This window comes from Xenopus tropicalis, chromosome 2, assembly GCF_000004195.4.
Source record: "Xenopus tropicalis strain Nigerian chromosome 2, UCB_Xtro_10.0, whole genome shotgun sequence".
Taxonomy (NCBI): Eukaryota; Metazoa; Chordata; class Amphibia; order Anura; family Pipidae; genus Xenopus; species Xenopus tropicalis.
In genome coordinates, this window is record NC_030678.2 from 170,685,958 (window position 1) to 170,707,970 (window position 22,013).

At 41.7% G+C, this 22,013-nt stretch overlaps 1 protein-coding gene across 1 annotated transcript; it reads left to right on the forward strand.

The window, feature by feature from the left end:
* Positions 1-200: 200 nt before the first annotated feature.
* On the forward strand, positions 201-19,127 carry pcf11 (PCF11, cleavage and polyadenylation factor subunit). The gene is given in 16 exon segments (NM_001129944.1): positions 201-539; positions 4,926-5,051; positions 6,139-6,324; positions 7,280-7,471; positions 9,726-10,777; positions 11,135-11,318; positions 11,400-11,862; positions 12,073-13,727; positions 13,975-14,128; positions 14,507-14,626; positions 15,320-15,440; positions 16,252-16,435; positions 17,124-17,279; positions 17,509-17,601; positions 18,280-18,315; positions 18,918-19,127. Coding segments are annotated over 16 exon segments (5,097 nt in total). The 5' UTR covers positions 201-368; the 3' UTR covers positions 19,122-19,127.
* The last annotated feature ends 2,886 nt before the right edge of the window (positions 19,128-22,013 follow it).

Sequence of the window (22,013 nt, forward strand, 5' to 3'; positions counted from 1 at the left end):
CTGAGCAAAACCGTGACGCACCAACCAATCACGCAGCTATTCTTACGCAACCTATCGGACCCCTCCCCTTTCCCGAGGAAACCCCGCCCCCACACTACGTGTGACGGATTACACCCAATCAGAGTGACGGGACTAACCCTTCTCCCATCATGCCATGCGGCGTTTTCTTGTGAGCGTTGAGAGCAGCCGCCATTTTGTCAGACTTGCGAAGGGAGCGGAGGGAAGCTGGTGAAGGTGCTGCGGAGTGCCATGCGGTGCGAAGGGCCTATGGATTAAGCTCTAGGCTGGATGTAGCCCTGTGCACTCTCGGCTGTATATTTATATAATTTATTAGTTCTTGTTGTTAGCCTCCTTTCCGGAGAGACAAGATGTCGGCGGAAGACGAAGCCAGGGAAGACGCGCGTCGGGATTACCAGTCGTCCCTGGAAGACCTGACGTTTAACAGCAAGCCGCACATCAACATGCTGACCATCCTGGCGGAGGAGAATGTGCAGTTCGCCAAGGATATCGTCATTCTTATCGAAGCGCAAATCGCCAAGGTTTTTATAACAAAAGAATTTATTTCATTTTTTTTGTTCTTTTCTCCCCCCCCCCCTTTCCCCTCATCCACCCCGACATCTTCAGTCTTTTAGTCCCCCTCCCCGGCCCCCCTCATACACCTACTGTCTCAGCCTGTCTATCCCAGTGGCACAGAGACAAGATGGCGCCCGTAGCTGAAGCTCCTCCTTTAGTGTGTCCTATCCCATGGTTCTTTGCGGCGACAGGTCAGGGTTCTCTGGAGCCCAGAACACGTGTAACCTGATGGCTTTTAAAGGGCAAGTAACACCAACAAGCCAAACACGTGATGGTCCCTGACCACGTGGTGTCTGTCTTGCTTTGAGGGAGTTACCATATGGCTTGTCATGTAGATACTAGTTTAGGGCAGGATGGGCATTTACCTAAGGGTGTAAATAGTTTACTATATATAAAAAGGGATGTGGCCTCTAAAAATATTCTCTAATTAGATCGAACATTTCCTCCCTCTCTTTTTAACCTGCAACTACTTGGAAAGTCTGTGTGATAACAACACCAACAAGAGTTAATAAGTTATAACAGAACAGGATGCATTTTACTGAGAGGGCCTTAGGTTGCATATTTCTTACATCAGTCAATGTGCAGACAGTTAAAGCAACCTAAGGCCCTCTCAGTAAAATGCATCCTGTTCTGTTATAACTTATTAACTCTTGTTGGTGTTGTTATCACACAGACTTTCCAAGTAGTTGCAGGTTAAAAAGAGAGGGAGGAAATGTTCGATCTAATTAGGGAATATTTTTAGAGTCCACATCCCTTTTTATATATAGTAAACTATTTACACCCTTAGGTAAATGCCCACCCTGCCCTAAAATAGTATCTACATGACAAGCCATATGGTAACTCCCTCACATGGAACCCCTCAAAGCAAGACAGACACCACCGTGGTCAGGACTGTGAAGCAAAGGGGCGGCCATGCTAAAGGGAACATCTGCCCACATTGCAGTTGCATATTTCTTACATCAGTCAATGTGCAGACAGTTAAAGCAACTGCAATGTGGGCAGATGTTCCCTTTAGCATGGCTGCCCCTTTGCTTCACAGTCCTGACCACGGTGGTGTCTGTCTTGCTTTGAGGGGTTCCATGTGAGGGAGTTACCATGTGGCTTGTCATGTAGATACTAGTTAAGGGCAGGGTGGGCATTTACCTATTATATATAAAAAGGGATCTGGCCTCTAAAAATATTCCCTAATTAGATCGAACATTTCCTCCCTCTGTTTTTAACCTGCAACTACTCGAAAAGTCTGTGTGATAACCAACATAGTTACATAGGGTTGAAAAAAGACCAGTGTCCATCAAGTTCAACCCATCCAAGTAAACCCAGCACCCACAGCCTATACTTACCAATCTATACACTCACATACATAAACTATATATACAACCACTAATACTAACTGTAGGTATTAGTATCACAATAGCCTTGGGTATTCTTGGATATACCAACAAGAGCTAATAAGTTATAACAGAACAGGTTGCATTTTACTGAGAGGGCCTTAGGTTTTAAATGATTAAAAGCAGTAGTTGCCCTTTACTGGCCAAAACTGTCTACACATTGGCTGATGTAAGAAATATGCAACTGCAATGTGGGCAGATGTTCCCTTTAGCATGGCCGCCCCTCTGCTTCACAGTCCTGACCATGTGGTGTCTGTCCTGCTTTGAGGGGTTCCATGTGAGGGAGTTACCATATAGCTTATGTAGATACTAGTTTAGGGCAGGGTGGGCATTTACCTAAGGGTGTAAATAGTTTATTATATATAAAAAGGGATGTGGCCTCTGGAAGGTTTGTGCGATAACAAGAGCTAATAAGTTATAACAGAACAGACTGCATTTTACTGAGGGTCTCAGGTTGCTTTAAATGAATAAAAGCAGTAGTTGCCCTTTACCGACCAAAACTGTCTACACATTGGCTGATGTAAGAAATATGCAACGGCAATGTGGGCAGATGTTCCCTTTAGCATGGCTGATAGTCTGCTTCACGGTCAGATTGCTCCGTGCTATGCTGCATGTGTGGCTAATATACACTATTGGTCGGCCCAGTTTTCTTATTTGTCCAGTCAGGTTGGCAGTTAGAAATGTGCCAAACACATTGAGTACCAGAGCCATTTGCCTTCTTTATGCTCTGCTGCAGAGGAAATCTTTAAACCTGAATTCATATTTCTGAAGGGAACAGAGACTACTAGTGCCCTTTATTCTTAAATATACTTGAAGTTCTGTCTTTTTTTGGTGTTACTTGCCCTTTAACTGTAACTCCTAGCTTGACCTAAAAAAAAGCCTGTCTTGGGCTGTGTTGATTTGTGGTGTAACAGCTGAAGGACAGTCCGTTTGGCTTCCCTATGTAAAAGCCACATACGGCTCCCCAAGTGCATCATTTTGCTAGGCCTCTGGATTTCCTTTGTGGCGGCCCAGTTTTTGGTCAGACCTTGTGTCGTGTCAGGGCTCACTAACTTGCCCGTAGTCACTGTATAGTGCCACACATTAATATATATATAATTGCCTTAGTACCAGTCACAGCCCTTTCCCAAAGGAGGATTTAGATGCCCTGGAAGGAACAGGAGCAGCCCACAAGCCACTGACCCACTCGCTAATGCATATGTACCCTATTAAATGCTAGCACCCATCCCATTTTTTTTTTTAGTTTTCACTCAGACCCCTATGTCCTTTTCTGCAACCCGCCTTTGCATCCATTACCCAATCAACCCCGTTTCTTAATAATGCTTTTGTGTCTGTGGTATAATCCCCAAATTCACTCCCACCCACCCCCCCTTTTTTTTATCCTGTGTATCTTGTACAGCATTTCCCCGAATTCCCTTTTCATTTAATGTTACTATTGTATTTTGGAGGCACTGTCACCGTAGCCATATATTTCATTTAAATGCTGCTTTGCAGCTGTGGCAGTTTAATCAGATTTCTATCAATTTTTTTTTTTTTTAAATTTAGTTTGCTTAATTCTGTAACCACAGCGAAGGGATTCTTTTTTTAATAGGTTTGTCTGTTTGATTCCCTCATGCTAAGCACATTGTCTGCACCACTGTGTAGTGTAACCTTGAGCACTAGAATTACCTCTAATAAATTGCTTTGAACTGTGTGACTGGTATGCTGTAATCTGTAAATAAAATGTATTAAATATGTATTTGTCTTTTTATTTACCATTTGTTTATGTACGGCATGTTCTGTATCCACACGGCTGAACCGATGGGAATGAAGGATACATGTGGGGGTTTAATAATGCTGAATAGCACGTTACTATTTAAGGGTCTGGGTAGATATGGTACAGTGTACCTCTCATATCAACTAGGTTTTTTTTTTTTTCTACAAATCTCTATTTTTAAATTAAACCTATTAAGCCTTTTAAGTTCATCCTCTAATTGGTTTAAAGCACTTAAATCTTCAAATAGGGGTTTGGTTGCTCTACATTGTTTACGATAAACAAGGGGGGTTTTACAGTAAGGATTTATATCTTGCTGCAGGAATGGTTGCCTCTGGGGTTGGTTCCAAGGTTCATAAATGTGTAAAATCTACATGCTTATTGGCCACAATGTTTATTATATAAAGCCTTTGATTGGCCAGTGTCACCTTTGCCTGAATGGTTGCGCTAGTAGAGATTGATACCTTATATATAGAAGCTGGGCGCCCACACCAAAGCTTATTGGCAACCAACAGTATCATATTAGCCAATCACCTCATACAACCCACAATTACAACTATTCATTCATGCACACTTTTTCTCCACTGAAAACCTGCAGATTTTTATTTTGCCCAATCTTTTGCACGTAGGATAGAAAGTCACCCCCACAGCCATGTTCACTTGGCAGGTTCCAAATTTGGTGAATTTAAATATCCCTGGCAGGGGTGGTAATGGGGGATATAACCAAGACGCGAGTGCCTGGTGTGTTGGGTGTAACAGTTTTTTTCCTCAGCATCTAAACAGGTGTCAGAACATTAAAAAAAAAGGATATGTACTTCTACATATGGACATTTTTTGTAAAAGGAAAAAAAATAAAAAAATGAACAGTTGCCCGATTGTATGAAGCTGTAAGTGGCACACAAGCATGGAGACACGGCTTCTCGACTTGGGAGTTTCCGAACAGAATGCTGCTGTTTGCCTGTTGGGGAAAATAAAAATAAATTTTTTGTGCAATAAAAAAAAGGATATTTCTGACACAAGTGGATGCAGTTACAATGGTAACACTAACTTTATTTTTCCCCACCTACCTATGAACCCTCTAAATTATTCTGCCTATTTGGATCATTGTGGCTTTGGCCCATTTAAACCTGTTGGTTGGTATAACAGATTTGGATCATATGAGGCGTTTTGTGTTTGTGTCTTATTAAACTTATCAGCTTTCTTTTATTTAGGCTCGAGCAACCGAGAAGCTTCCAGTCATGTACCTAATGGATTCCATTGTTAAAAACGTCGGGAGAGACTATCTCGCCGCCTTTGCTAAAAACCTAGTTACCACCTTTATTTGTGTGTTTGAAAAGGTATAAATCAACAAACCCTTAATTTATAAACTAGGAAATGGACGGGGAATTTCACCTCAAAATCTGTTGGTTGGTTAATAGTTGTAGTTAATCCTTAATACAAAGGTGTATCTGAGTTTATACATATTTGCATCAATACATAAATACATGTGATGTTTTAGTATGTGTATTGGCTTAACAAAATCTTGGCTTTTTTGTATTAATGCAAATATGCATAGAAGGGAAGAATGTGTACAAGGCCAGTCAAGGAAACTGACTGTATATCATGGCTACTTAAATGCAGATTCTTGTTTACTGGGCTCTTGATACAGGATGTACAGAATCCAGAATTTGGTTCACATTCGGTCTAATCCTAGCATCATTTGGCCAAACTGAAACCCTTAGGGTGAAGACACACAGCTACTAGTAGCAGCAGCTACTTGTCATGGCTACTAAAATAGACAATGCTGATCATTTACTGATAGTTCTACATGTTTTAGCAGAGGAAATTCTCATTATCGTCTATGGTAGGGGATTTTTTGGCGTTAAGTAGCCATGAAAAAGTAGCTGCTACTAGTAGCTTAGTGTGTCTTCACCCTAAGGGTGAAGATACACAAAGCTACTTAGTAGCAGCTACTTGTCACAGCTACTAAATGCCCAAAAATCCACTGCCATAGACAATACTGAGAATTTCATTGGCTAAAACACATGTAGAATTTATCAGTAAATCAGCATTACATATTTTAGTAGCTCTGTGTGTCTTTACCCTTAATCTTCTGACTTTCAGGCTATGGACAACTAAACATTACAAATTTTTTTCACCATCGATGGCAATTTTTTTTTTCTTCTGCAATTTGAATCTGCATATAAAGGTTTGTTTCAGGCATTTGGACCAATTTTTGGAGATTCATTGTTCATTGAAATCCAAAGATTATGAATTCGGTGCACCCCTGTTTATAGTTTGCAATGTTTTTGCTTCAACTCCTTGTTAGCCTTTTATCTAGCTGTGCATATAATTCAACTGTAGATGTTTAAATGTGAAACCAAAGTGCAAATGTCCCTTTCTGTGTAGTAAATTGTCAAGAACAAGGCATTCTTCTGTTTCCAGGTGGATGAAAACACCAGGAAAAGTTTATATAAGTTACGGTCTACATGGGATGAACTATTTCCTTCAAAGAAACTGTATGCACTTGATGTGAGAGTCAGCCAAATAGATCCTGCCTGGCCCGTTAAGCCTCTGCCCCCAAATGTGAATACTTCTAGTATCCATGTGAATCCTAAATTCCTAAACAAAGTAAGTATATAGCTCAGTTGCTTCGTAGGACCCTGTTGATAATTGTTACAAAGGAACGGATTTAAGCTCGGGTTTTGATCTAAAAACTGCATCTTGCTGCTATATAACAGTGAAAAATTGCTCTTTATTTCAATAATTGCAAGTTGAACTGTGGGTGCATAAGACTGTATATGGTAAAAACATTCTTACACTGGTCTGTGCATTATTCATATATTTAGGGAATGGCTTGGCGGTTGCTATGTCAAAAAAGGTTTATTCTGTGCTGCTTATGAATCTATGTTGGAATATAACTTTTTTGGTTTAATATCTGGTACGTGCTGTAGCCACATTACTTCATAGACAAGAATTTTTAAGCATTTGTAGCTCATACAGTTATAAACTTGGTAGGCAACAAAATGGTCAGTCTCTTGTTTGTTTTAGTGGCAATTGCCTGTATACATGGGTCAGGTGTTTGTCGCTTAGAAACTGTCACTAAGCCTTTCCAGCTGACTCTTGTCTGGCCTGTGAGTACACCCACAAGTCTAGGCAATTACCATCAAAATGAACTGAAAGCGATTCTGAGCATTATGTAACTCAGCCAACAAATCACCGTGGCTTTTTGCAGTGGCACACTTGGACACTTTGCCACCGGCATGTAAGAAAAAAAAATACCATAAACACATGATTGTTTCTCTGCCAGTGAGTTTCTGAAAGACGGTTGACATGGCAGGGTTTCAGTTTAGTTTTCCTCTCATGGAGAATCTACATGTGCCAAGAGTCTTGTATTATACTCACCCACGAAGGCATTGCCACCCGTTCAGGTATTTGCTAATAATGTTCTATGCAGAATTAAATGAGCACAGTGTAAATTAATGGTGCAGATTAAATGAGCACAGTGTATAAATGTGTTGAAGCCATTTTTTGGTGTAGCTTGGCTTTAAGCATTGTGTAAAATCTTTTTGTTTGTTTTAAACAGCCAGAGGAAAGTCCCCCAGCTAAAGCGTCAGCGCCAAGCCCTGCGCCACCCCGTGCTGCTAACTCTGAGGCACAAAAGCATCTGTCACAAGAGCAGCTAATAAGGCAACAATTGCTGGTGAAGCAGAAACAGTTATTAGAACTTCAACAAAAGAAGTTGGAGCTCGAGCTAGAACAGACAAGAGAGCAGCTGGTAAGTTAGGGGGACGGGAACAATCAGTTGCCATTGGGATTTTTTTTTTCTCTTCATTTTCATGTGAATGGTAATCCCAGTGGGAGGGCATGTTATTGTGCGGTGCACCAGTGTGTTCTCTTGGCTCTGCAGCTGCTTTTGAACTAGTGACATGCCCATCAGGCAATGGTGCTGGGTATGGTAGGTTAGAAAGTGCTGGAGGGCCACAGGAGGGATAAGTTGGTACTCTGTCAAAATTTAATCTAGAATTGGAATTCATGTAAAGCAGGGATCCCCAACCTTTCTTACTCGTGAGCCACAGTCAAATGTAAAAAGACTTGGGGAGCAACACAAGCACCATAAAAGTTCATGGAGGAGCCAAATAAGGGCTGTGATTGGCTATTAGGGGCCTCTATGCACACTATCAGCTTACAGGGGGCTTTATTTGGTAGGAAATCTTGTTTTTATTCAACCAAAACTTGCCCCCAAGTCAGGAATTCAAAAATAACTACCTGGTTTGGGGGCACTGAGAGCAACATCCAAGGGGTTGGTGAGCAACATGTTGCCCCCGAGCCACTGGTTGGGGATCACTGCTGTAAAGATACAATTCCAAATTGTTAATGTCAAGCAGTGCTTATTGCACTTGTGTGTTAGTCTGCAGTACAGTAAAGCACAGCTGCTGAATATCATTTTCCTTGTGTTGGTTTCAGTGACCGAAATATGTGCTGATTCACTGTTTGTTAGCCTGAAGGCCATAAGCCTTCAACTTAAAGAAAAAGTAGCACTAAAAAAATTCTACCCTGCACAATGTTAATTAAAAATGCTTTAATAAAATACCTTGCTAAAACTTTGCTTCCGGTCTACACGAATGGGCATTCACAGTGCAGGATCCAACATACGGTGCTCAACCTCTCCTCCCAGTCCGAGAAACCGTAAGTCAGTTGTTGCGGCTGTACAGAGGTTTTTTCGTCCTGTCAGACTGCAGTGAGCAGTAAAGGCAGCACGCAGGTTAGCTATAAGTTTAAGGACTACAGAAAATCCCATTCAGCATGCTCTTCATTGCTTGCAGCTCTTACAGACATAATTAAATACACAGCCGCAACAGTTGACTTCCGGTTTTTCTCTACTTGCTCAGGAGATGTGGAGCGCCACATGTTGGATCCTGCACAGTGAATGCCGCCCCTTTCGCCTTTTTGAGTAGATCAGAAGCAAGGTGTAAAGCCGACCATACACGCACCAATAATATTGTACGAAACCTCGTTACATACAATATTAGGTACGTGTACGGCTGTTTGACGCAGCGACCGATATCGCGAAAGGCTGCGGGTATCGGTCGACTCGTCGCTCTGCCAGGTTAAAAGATTTTGATTGGACGCCATTGAAGGCGCCCAAGCAAAATCTACATTCAGGGCTGAATTGGCAGAAGGAGGTAGAATTTCTATTGTTTCTACCTCCATATCTGACGGTTCAGCACAGTCAGTGGAGGATGGGAAAGATTGAAATTGCTACGTGTATGGACACCTTAATAAAGTATTTAAAAAATTGAACTTTGTGCAGGATAGAGCTAGTATTAGCGCAGGTTAGAATTGATTTTTTTTTTTACTTAAAATTTTGTAGTCTTACTGTTACTTTAAAGGGGTCCTGTCACCCAAATACAAAAAGCTGTATAATAAAAGTCCTGTTCAAAGTACGCATGAAATCTGAATTTATTTTTTTATTAGCACATCCATACCCATTATAAAGGTATACAATTCCCAACTGTTAATCATATATTGCCAGAGAAATACTTCCACTTACCATTTGCAGATTCCCTGCCCTCCTCACCTTCCCCCTCCCTCATCACCATCTGATTGTGTAGCCAGTGCCTGGGCATCAGACCACCATTCTTGCACATAAACAAGACTTTGGCATGATGCAAAGCTTTCCTTACTAACAAAATGGCAGCTGTCTGCTTGCTGTAGTTATCAATTAACATTTGGTACAGTTATATGAATTAACTGGAATTCAGAGACCTGGGGTTTTACAATCATGGGTCTTTATTTACTGGGATGCCAGATTACCGTGAAACACTCTGTAATAAGCTGTTAGTGAATGGCACTACTGGTTCTTGGATTTTTTTGGATAAGCTTTCTAAATAAAAACATGAGCTGTATTACATGTTTCCCTCACTGACTATAGCAATTAGCACAACCTCTTAAAATGTGGTTGCTTCATAAAGTAGCACTGCAGTTGTGTATTTTTCAAGAGACTTGATGAATTGTTAATTTCCTTCTAGGCAACTTCACTTTCTTCTTCAAAACCAGTTGTCTCGCCAAAAATTCCACACATGCCAGTCAAGGCCCCACCGCCTGTTTCTGAAAAAAGCAAAGTTCCCGCTCCTACCCAGCGCATTGAGAAATCCCATGAAAAGATGCCAGTGCCAACCAGAGATCCTCGTCTTGTTAAAGGAAATCAGCATTCAGCGCACGGGAAAGATCAAGGGCACAAAAAGGAGATGAAGTCCAACATGGCCTGTATGCCAGACCTAAAGCCTATTAAACCTCTGTTGAATGATAAAGCAAATGCTTCTGCAAAGCAAGAAAAGGCAAAGTCTAATGAAAAGCTACCTAAGCGTGAATTGGTGCAATCTGAGCTTAAAGACCGATCAAAGTCACCATCACCTTTAAAAGCTAAATTGTCTCATATGAGGGATAAATCTCAAGGCACCGAGAATGTAAGGGACTTAGATATAAGTAGGAGAGACCCAAGGCTGCACAAGCACCTCCGTAATAAATCTGACGACAAAGATGCTGAGCCCAAGGAGAAGCGGAAATGTGACAAAAAAGAGGAACATAAATCCGAGCACAGAGTAGCGGGAAACCGAAACAAACCTGTCAATGGGATTGTGCCAAAAAACGAAACCAGTACAAACTATCCAGATAAAACAAAACCTGGAAGAATCGGCAATAGAAAAAGGTCACGGTCACCGAAGAGCCGATCACCAGCCCATTCACCTAAGGGTAGAGATAGGAGGTCACCCAAGGCACGGCCGAGAAGTATATCCCCTGTTCATTCCCTCCCAAAAATTGGCAGATTGCGTCAGCCTGGTAGTAAGCAATCTCACACTGAGGACTTTAACGCAAGCTCTCGGGAAGAGCGGATTAAGAGGAACGCGAAAACAGATGCACGAGACGGCAGAAGACAAAAGAGACTGTCGGAGGAGAGGCCACAGGATCCTGTATCTTTGATATCCAATAAGTCTAATACTGAGCCAAAAGAGGATATAGAAAATTGGCAAGGGCCTAAAGCCAACAAGCGATGGAAGAGTGGATGGGAGGACAATAAAAAGTACGTAGTTGGGTGACCAGCCCCAAGCTTTCATTGTTACTGCATGTATTCAGGTTGAACTTGTTTGTTTCTCAGTGTGATATGGTTTTATTGTGGTTATGTGGGAACACTGACAATCTTGTAGCCTTGTACTAGTCCTGGAAAGATGATGTTCACTTTACGACGTAAGCTTCTTGGCTTTGGTATATGTGCATGAAGATCATAGTTTTATCTAGATATTTTGCTTTTCAAATAGGTTCACTGCATTTTTCACCGAAATGAATATTATAACGTTTTTGTCTGTGTGGTGCTTAATTTGCATGATAGCAAATCATACCAATAAGTGTAAATATTCTATATAATCTCTCCTTTTGTCAGCTCTCAGAATGACGATCATCAGGGTAACCGGCCCCCTTATCAGAGGCATAATAGTTGGCAAAACAGCACTAAAGGGGTTGCTTCTCCCCGAGCTCCAAAGCAGCAGCATTGGTTAAGTGTTGATGCTGATCTGAAAATACCTAAAGAATTAACAAGTGCAAGCAAAGCAGAGTTGCTGAAAAAGGTAAATTTGGCAAACGCAGAATAGAATATGGGGATACATAATATTGTAAGGAATGAGCTAACTTCTAATTTTCATTTTAAGGCAAATGAACGCTTTTCCTTGGGAGAAATCACACACGATGAGCTTCTTGTAGTGGTACATCAGATCCGTCAGCTCTTCCAGTACCAAGAAGAAAAACAGAGAGGAAGTGTGTGGGATAGCCCCACTGAGGAAAATAAGGGTGCCTTAAGGAAGAAACCTCTGCTTTCCAATCCAGAAACAACCTATTATGAACATAAAGCAAAGCTGAAAAGGACACAAGTTCAGCATGCATTTGCTGACAGAGAATATATGGATCCAGAATATTTGGACATGGAGCTGGATGAAATGGCGCACTCTGGCAGAGATGGTGAACTTAGTGGGAGAGCGGAAGACAAAATGCCTGAAAGAAATGAGCAGTTTCCTGAAAGACAAAGGCTTTCCCCCCTACTTGGGACTAGACATCCAGATGAGGATGCACATGATGGCTACAGAAGGCATGAAGATCAAAGAGAACTTTCCAAAGGTACATTAGGCTGTAATGTTTATGGTTCTTATGAAAACAATCAAAGATCACGTATCCACTGCCATTTGTATAAACAAATCCTTCACTTCCTCCACCTGTAGTGTTTGTTGGGCTTTGTGATAAGGAAAGGCGAATAAATGTTTATTTCTAGGTACTGCTATCTGACAATGGGTGTATTAATGATTTTTTTTGTATTTTACTTAACACCAGGTTTACGAGAAGAACCGAGACCTTTGTTTCCTGAACGATTCCCACGCTCAGTCCCCATGTACGACGAATCTGAGGAGGCACCTTATGAAGAAAATGCAGACTCTAGAATGAGTGGAAACAAAGCTAATCCAAAGCTTCCTTTGATGGAAGAGAGAAGACCACTGCTTGATATCCCACCACTCATCCCTGTTAACAGAGGAGATGCCCCTATCTTGAAAAGTTTTGAAGAGCCTTCCAATGTTGCAAACGTTAGGGAAAGTTCTCCAGTAAATGCATGCATGCCATTTGATGGTGCATCAGGAAATCAGGTTGGACCTCAGCGCTTCGAAGCAGTCTCAGGACAGCCAGTCGATGCCCATTTTGATAGTATGGGTGCCAACCAAGTCGAGAACACAAGGTTTGATGGCATGATGGGCCAGCCTAAAAATCACCAGGGTCCACAAGGTATGCAGAAATATGACGGAGCGCAAAACCAACCTATAGTGTCAAGCCAGCCTGTGGGAGTTAAAAGATTAGAGGGCCCTCCCGGTCAGCCAATGAATGCAGCAAGATTTGAAGGCCCACCAAGTCAACAATTAGGAGCGCCAAGATTTGAAGGGGCCGCAGGGCAACCAGTGGGCCCTCAACGATTTGAGGGAATGCAGCAATTAGGCCCACAGAGATTTGAAGGAGTGGCAGGTCCACAAAGATTTGATGGCTCTCCTAGACCTCTAATGCAGCAAAGGTTTGACGGAATTCCTTGTCAGCCTATGAGGTTTGAACAGCCAATGAGATTTGAGGCATCTCAAGGACAACAGTTAGGCCCAGTGAGGTTTGAAGGACCGGTTGGTCCAAGATTTGAAGTAAATCAGCCTCAGCGGTTTGACAGTGGACCTGGTCCCCAACCCTTAATGAGGTTTGATGGGCCAATGGGGCAGATGAGGCCCAGGTTTGATGGAACACCTGGCAATAGATTTGATAATCAACGACCTCATATGCAAAGGTTTGATATGCCTGGACAACCCTGCCAGAGATTTGAAGGCCCAGGTCCAGGGCATCAAACTCCACCTCGGTTTGATGGGCCAATGCAGGTCCAACCACGCTTTGATGGTCCTTTACCACAGAGGTTTGATGGCCCAAATCAGCAACCCAGATTTGAACTTTCAATGAACCATCAAGGACCACGCTTTGATAATATTCATCCACCCGTTAGGCAAAACGCTCCACCTTTTGGACAAAGTGGTCCTTATGGGGAACCTCAGAACCATTTCCATGGACAGCCACAAAATATGCCACCACAAGGCCTGCCCCCTCAGGGGATGCTGCCACAAGGCCTGCCCCATCAAGGGATGCAGCCGCAGGGCTTGCTGCCACAAGGGATGCTGCCAAATGGTATGCAGCCGCAGGGCATGCTGCCACAAGGGATGCCGCCACAAGGAATTCCACCTCAGGGAATGCAGCAACAAGGAATGCCACTTCAGCGGCCTGAGCAAAGATTTGATTTGCCACAGGGACCAAATTTTGCCGGACCTTCTGGTCCTGGGGTGCAGTGTTTTCCAAATCAACTTCCTAGACCATCTGGGCCTTATTTCGATGATAAGAATCCAAAACCCCAAGGACCCCAGTTTGCAAACTTTAATAACCTTCCTGTAGGAAACTTAGCACCAAGCCAACCAGTAAGTGTAGAAGACGTTCTCTTCATTATATGTTCAGTCCCTGTATTTGCCTCAATCTTTACTTTATTTCTAATGGATGCTTTGTGGGCAGATTCATGCACTGCATTACGACTAATTAGAGTGAATATTGCTATGTCTAGATAAATATTAAATCTTTCAATTGCAAGGCTAATTGGCAACACTATCGTAAAGCAACTTGAATGTTATGTCCTTTGGGGTCTCATGGTTTTTTGTTTTTTTTTTAAAGTTTGGACCATTAGGAGGAATGTCTCAGCCTGCAGGAATATCTCAACCCACTGCAATATCTCAACCTTCCGGAATGTCTCAGCCGGCATTTTCCAGTCAAGATCAGAACTATGTCCCCCCACTGGGGTCTGCAGGAGGAGTGTTTGTACAGCCAGGTACTGATTTTGTTATTGTAGTTGAATTACCAGTATAATGTTTCAAAAACATACATTTTTATTTAAAAATCCCAAGAATGGAAAAATCCCATTGGCCTTCTACCAATGGCCTGTTATAATCTGATTGTTTGCCTGAGGGCGAAAGATCGGATCATAGCACATAGGTAGCCATATTGGGCAAAGATTGATTTTAGTTGGTGGGGAGTTACAGGAGTTATGTGGAATGTATACTGTGTTACATTTTCCTAATGTTCTTACTGTTTAGGTGATGTAATGACTTTCATATTGGTGATTATTGCCGTATAATCTTCAGCCTGCTGTTATCATTGGTATTTAAACTCCACGGCAGTTGGACTTATTTATTTTGTTTTTCTTAAGGTGGTTCGTTTCCATTTCCTGAAAATCACTTGGGACAGCTTGATGTTAATGAGTTATTCTCAAAGCTACTTTCAACGGGAATCATTCAAAAAGTTACACCGAATGAAACCTCTTCTACTCGTAAGTATTGTTTTTTGGGGACGTTATGTAACTGCAAAACTACCGAGTTTGCCTTTTAGCCACTGACTCAGGTCTGTTTTGTGTGCTTTGTCAGCATTGGGTGAATTCCGAAGTGTATTTTGTGACAAGCCCCCTCAGCTTCTGATAAATATGAAATCACTGATTTAAAAAAAGGAAAGAGCCAGTTAGAATTGGTGCTGCATTTTGCACTATTTTGACTTGTTTCGTTTGTTGATGGTATCGGGAAAAAATATTCATATTACTAAAGCTGGCCAGCTATACACGATAAGATCCAGTTTGGCGAGGCAGTCAAGCAAGCAGATCTTTGCACCATTTACCCACCTACATTCTGGGCCAAATCAGACTAATTGGGCACTGTGAATCCTATGATCCCAGGGGGCGGGGCTTAGTACTTAAAATGGCAGTTTCCTATTTAGGATTACCCAATGGCACATACTACTAAAAAAGTATATTTATATGAAAATGGTTTATTTAGATGAAGCAGGGTTTTACATATGAGCTGTTTATGCAATTTATTTTTATAGAGACCTACATTGTTTGGGGGTATAGTTTTCCTTTTAGTGGCAGTCTTTTTTTCTGGTAACCAAAGCAGTACCTCCCCTGACTTACAATAGCATAGGGTGAATATTGCCTTTTTAAGCAATGTATTGAATTTTTTTTTTTTAATTTAAGAAGCAACTGAATCTTCTGCACCCGCTGCAGCGGAAGAAGAGGAGGAGGATGCAGATGGAGATGGAGATGAAGATCAAGATGTCCCAGACCTTACCACTTTTCAAATGGAAGACCTAAAACAGTATGTGTGCCTTTTATTCTTCCTGCATCACTTTTTTTTCCCAGTGTGCTTTGTGTTTTATAAGCATATACATGTATTTAATGTGTTCTAAGGCTTGACTTACTTGCAGTGGCATCTCGTATGTGCAGTAAAAAGAGGGGAAAAAAAACTTGTTTTTCTACCATTAACTAATTTAGAGCCTGATTCATACTATGAAGTGTCTGTAGGCAGTATGCTCCAAATTTCAGAAGTATAAAGGATATGAAGATTTGTAGTTATTATTAAGGGGGTGGCTCACCTTCATTACAGTTTGCTACCTGCAATGGTAGTGCTGAGTAGACCCTTAGGTCTGACCTCTCTGTATAAGGTCCTACAAGGTACAAGCTGCAGAGTAAGGAATAGAAGAAATATATCTGTGGTCCGATTGGCTGACGCAATTCGGCCAATCAGATCAATAAATAGCAGAAACAGTAGTGCGCCTTCCTGCGAAATAAGTCCTTTTTAATTAAAGCAGATTGCAGATATGATTTAAATAACTATTTTCAAACTGTAATAAAGGTGAACCACCCCTTTAATACAGTTAAAGTGCCAACTTATTCTGCGTCGCTGTACAGTAAATGGGTGCATACACTGAATGTACAAAGCAACCAATAACCTATACTAGAGGTGGGGGGCACTGCCTAAATGAGCTTACAGTAGTCTAACCATTTTAAGTGCAGCAGGTTGTCAGATCTACAGGGCTGGCTGTAAAGCCATGAGAGCTGATTGAATATTCTTTGTTTGCACTGTGTATATGTTGTCTGAAAGTAACATCCATGTTTCCTTGTTACAGGCGATATGACAGTGTTATAAACCGACTCTATACTGGCATCCAGTGCTATTCCTGTGGCATGAGGTTTACCAAATCCCAAACTGATATATACGCAGATCATCTGGACTGGCATTATCGTCAAAACAGGACAGAGAAGGATGTTAGCAGGAAGATAACCCACCGGCGCTGGTACTATAGCTTAAAGGTAAGTGATCATTGCACATAGATTTACATTAATAGTTTGTGCTCCCTCTGTCACTGTTCTTAAAGACATGAATTATTACTGTCTAACAAATAGACATAATTGGTAGATGATGTGGTTTTACATTAAGAGGCACATTGATCAAAGGTCAGAGGTTCATGTTCAATAAAGCTAATTAAGCTAATGAACTTGACCCCTTGCTTTATGATTCATAGGCCGATTCACGTTGTGCTTTGTTTCTCCAGCTCAAATCTACCGAGATACCATGGCAGCGGGTGGGAATTGGATATTTAAATCCATGATTAATTTAAAGTGAAAATTCAATGTCACCTGATTTTAAAAGGCTAGAGTCAGCAAGGAATGCTCTGATTGGAGAACATTATAGCACACGGCAAATATAACTTCTTTAATCAAGCAAGATTCCCGTTTGAGAGATTTCCTCGGTATTATGCAAGATATTTAAGTGCGCACCGTTGTTGGTATCTAAAGCAAAGCAGAACAAGGCCAATCTTTTGAGGCTTTACTTGCCCTTTATACTATGTTCTTTATCTACCCAGGTTGTTGTTGGGGTTTAAAGATCACTGTGTAGCTTCTGTACCTGGTTGTTACTGGCAGTGTTTTTGTGACTTAATGAGTTTTGGAAACAAATTTGATAGGAAACTTTAAAATGTTTATATTTTTATCTTTCTAGGACTGGATAGAGTTTGAGGAGATTGCTGACTTGGAGGAGCGGGCTAAAAGTCAGTTCTTTGAGAAGGTGCATGAGGAAGTCATATTAAAAACTCAAGAAGCTGCCAAGGAAAAGGAATTTCTCAGTGTGCCAGCTGGGCCCGCGGGGGCAGATGAGGTTTGTTCGGTTTTTATTGCTGTACTTTTAAGGTGAAAAACTCCCATTATAACATACAATGGAGAAGTTTTTTTTGTATCTCTCCCCCGTTGAACATATATTACAGGAGTTCTCTCATCCATTTATTTATAGTAATATTGGGGTATCAGTCAGCCATGATGCTGAGCGGTATGTGAATATTGCTGTGGGTTAAATCTACAGCGGATTAATCATTGGCTTTGCGTTTCAGATATGTGAAATTTGCCAAGAACAGTTTGAACAGTACTGGGACGAGGAGGAGGAAGAGTGGCATCTGAAAAATGCAATGCGCATGAATGATAAGGTAAATAAGTTAAAGGTGGCCCAAGAGAATGCTGGGTCTTTTTCACCAGTGGGGCATTCATTTATCAGGGAATGAAGGGGTTAAAAGAGATCATCCTGTGGAATACTACATATTACTCTATGGCAGATTGGATTTGGAATATTATTAACTATAGAAAACCTTTAAAGCATACTGATTTTTATTTTTTTTTAATTGTTGTGTGCATTTGCTTCTGTTTCATTGTGCAAACCTGAAATGCACGTGATGCTATGCTGTGCACGTGCCTCATAATCTGAAGTTCCATGGATTAGTTTATTCTTCACAGGGTGCACTCTCCTTCCCTCCCTCTCCCAACCTTCATCCCTTCTTCCCTGAGGGCCTCACAGCCACGTTTGCCAACTGACAATCTCGAAACGATGTGACAAGAGGCGCAAATTGTACCGAAGTGTGGATATTACCAGGGAAATAATGGGTAGAGACTAACAAACCAGAAAGGCCATGAAACCGTTAACAATGTATAACTGTGTTTGGCAATTAGGTGTTGGTCAGCATAGAGTTAATCATGTTAAAAGCCTCTAACAATGGTTTGAAATGTTACTTTTTTACCTGTTAGGCTGATAGCAGGTCTTGGTACCTTTTTTTTGTGTAAAAATCATCATATTGGAAGATTCATTATTCATTTTTTTTTTTTTTTTACAGATTTACCATCCATCATGCTATGAGGACTATAAAAATGTAAGTATCATTGCCTAATCTCATTTTAAGTGCATTTATCTTAAAACTGGCCTTCCAGTCATAAGCTGGCCATACACATAAAGATCCGCTCACCTGGCGAGCGGATCTTCTCCCGATATCCCCACCTACGGGTGGGCAATATTGGTGGAGTTTAGGCTAATTCAGTCGTTTGGCCCTGTTTAAGGGCGCAGTCGGTTCGGGCTCTGCATCAACGACCGATGTCGTTCCCAATCCGACTGAATTTTTTAACCTGTCCGATTGATATCTGGGCATTTTTAGTGCCCCTACACGGGCCGATAAGTTGCCAAATTGGTCGAAGGGATTGATATCGGCAGTTACAGTTGGCCCGTGTATGGCCACCTTTACCCCTGGGTAGTCTGTAACCTCTGGGCTAAATCTGCCCAGACTGTTTTTGTTTGTGTGGGAGGGTACAGTTATGAGCTCCTCCCCTTTACCTGTATATTTCCAATGTGGAGCTATAAGCTCCAGCTTCAGTCTCCATTATTCAACAGGAGGCCAATTGGAACGAATTACTCAGTTAGAAACCATTTGTTGTAGCTGTTGTAGTTCAACATTCTAAGTACGAAATCTTCTGTTTCCAGACATCGTCCTTCTTGGATAGCACACCATCCCCCAGCAAGACTCTTCTTGAAAATCCACTCAATGCCATGCTAAATCTGGTCAAAGAGGAGGTAACGGAACCTACATGCTCTGTGAAAGAGGAACCCGCCGATTACACCGCATCAAGCTGCTGCGAGATACCTCTGCTCACGGAAATCAAAAAAGAACCTGCTGAACCTGAGTAAAAAAAATAAAAATTTTTTTTTACAGTTTCACAATAAAAGCTGCTGCCATAATACTTCTTAGAAGGCTAAGAACTCCTAACCTGGGGCAGGGACCCTGGCTTATCATTTGGTTACTGAATACATTTTTGTATTTGAATGTCTTACACCTGCACAGTTCAATGTGTGGAAATGTCTGTAACGCGCGCAGAGAATGAAATTGTATGTAAGAGGTATTGTACACTTGGACTGTAAATTATAAATAAAAAAATATTTTTGATATACATGGAGTGTAACGTTTATGCACACCATTCAGAGGTAACAGGAAAAAAAAGGTTGCAGTTAAACTTTTTGAGAACTAAAATTCCTAACGGGAAGATTTTTTTTTGTTTTTCGTTTTGCTGCCTTTATGATAAACAGGGGAGTTTCCTTGTTTGAACTTTTATTTATGAAGCATTAATAACGATCACATGTACCCAGATAATATATATATGGAAGTAAATTAAACGTAATTTAACAAAAAAAAGGGCGGTGTTGGTGTAACGGAGCAGAGAGAGAAGTAAGTTGGTCGGGAAGCTCATGTGTTTGCTGCATTTACGTGTAAATCCATTCTTTTTAAAGCCAATACACTTGCGATACTCGATGTTTGCAAGACTTTTTTACATTTTTTTTTCCTCCTCCCCTTGTTACAGTAAAGCCTTTTCAGTGTTTGGATTTTGACTACAGTAGACGCTAAATAAAAAGATGTTAAGCTTCGTTATTAAATAAAAAATATTGAATGAAGCCAAAGGTGTTTCTTTGCCTTATTTATCAACGTGAGAGGCTGTTGCTGTGTGATTGTGTGTTGGGAACGATCTTCATGTATGTGCTCCACTCTTCATCAGAGAAGCTAAATCATTGGTGGGAAAACCTACACGGTGCTGTTTTTTGCTTTGTGATGAAACTTCGGAAAAACGAAATAATGGTGGCCATACACGGGCCAATTGTAGCTGCCGATATGGGTCCCTTAGATCGATTCAGCAGTTTATCGGCCCGTGTACAATGATATCTGGCCTAAAATTGGGCAGATATCAATCTAGCAGGTTAAAAAATGTAGTCTGATCAGGCACCGCATTGGCTCATTGATGCGGTCCCGAACCAACTGGGTAAAGTTACAAAATTTAAGTGATGAGAGGGTCAGGAATTTCCCAACCCTAACCCTGTGCTTAAATAGGATCCTGCCCTCTGGTCATGGCAGAGTTGACTATTTCACCAATGATTGGCTGGGGGGGAAACATACCAATTTGGGCCTAAGTGGTGGTGTACAGATAAAGTATATTCTGATGAGCAGATTGTTCCCTCAACTGCCCACACAAGGTGGGTGATATTATCTGATCCAATCAACAAGCCTATGTAATCCTCAATCCAATGGGAAAATCAAATCTGCCTTTGTATGGCCACCATAAAAGTACACCAAGTACAAGCAGGTGTGAGGGTTATATTAACCAGCACTTGACCAAGAATTCTGTCAGTGGTTTCTTAACCCACATCGACGACTTGAATAAAAATAGCAACCAGGGTTGGTCCTACACGAAGTCTTATTGGACAGCTGGCAACTAAATTAAGGGATTACTCAAGCAGGTTAGAGAAGTCCATTGCCAATGCCTGCCAGGTGATCTTCAACAAACACTCCGCAGATTTCATACTTGTTTGCCATCAACTTACTATTCATGTGCAGGTCAGAAAACACTAACCTCCGCTGATCCTGACCTGCAAAATGTTGCCTCTGTACATATATTTTCATGTAGGATAAGGCATAGGTGGGGACAAAGGTGTAGAGCAGTGATCCCCAACCAGTGGCTCGGGGGTAACATGTTGCTCCCCAACCCCCTTGGATGTTGCTCCCAGTGCCCCCAAACCAGGGAGTTATTTTTGAATTTCTGGCTTGGGGGCAAGTTTTGGTTGCATAAAAACCCAGCATAAAGCCAAACAGCCTTTGTAGGCTGCCAATCCACATAGGGACTATTATTGGCACCATCCGTAGCCATTTTCATGCTTGTGTTGCTCGCCAACACTTTTTCTTTTTGAATGTGGCTCATGGGTATATGTTGGGGATCCCTGGTGTAGAGCAAAGGAACCATTGTTGTGCCCCTTCAGCAAGCAAGCTTGGTACGATGTGTTAATGGGAACATTTGTACCTACAAGTGATAAATGAGCCCTAAAATCTACACATGGTGAAGGGACAAATATTTGTATCTGCATTAAAACTATCCGTAAAGGCAGCGCCCTATGAATTCGAGGCTCAAGGTCAGTGATCCCCAACCAGTGGCTCGGGGGCTACAAGTTGCTCTCCAACCCCTTGGATATTGCTCCCAGTGCCCCCAAACCAGGGAGTTATTTTTGAATTCCTGGCAAGTTTTAGTTGTTTAGTGTGTCAAGGTGTACTACCAAACAAGAGCTCCTGTTAGCTGATAGAGGTTACCAAATAGCCAATCACAGCCCTTATTGGGCACCTCCATGAACTTTTATGATGCTTGTGTTGCTCTCCAAGCCTTTTAACATTTGACTGTGGCTCACAAGTAAGAAAGGTTGGGGACCCCTTCTCTAGGTCATGAACGTCTTGAAACTCCACCGGATTCGTTGCTCCTTTCCAACCAAAGCCAGAGTGACTGAAGGTACCATCAATCCGCTTAGGTGCAACCCAGGGTGCTGATGAATATCTGCAACACTAACAGCTACAAAAACTTCTCTAGGTTGTTTAAATTGTAGTTGGGATGTTAAGGTCATGAAAATGTTGAACTTGATGGACGTGAACCTCATCTACTGTACTGTCCTTATGAAACACCTATGTCCTATAAGCGGAGTCCTCAGTGGAGCTTGTACCAAGGACCAACTATCTTCACTAGGCAGCAGTTTCCCCCTCCAAAACTTACAGAG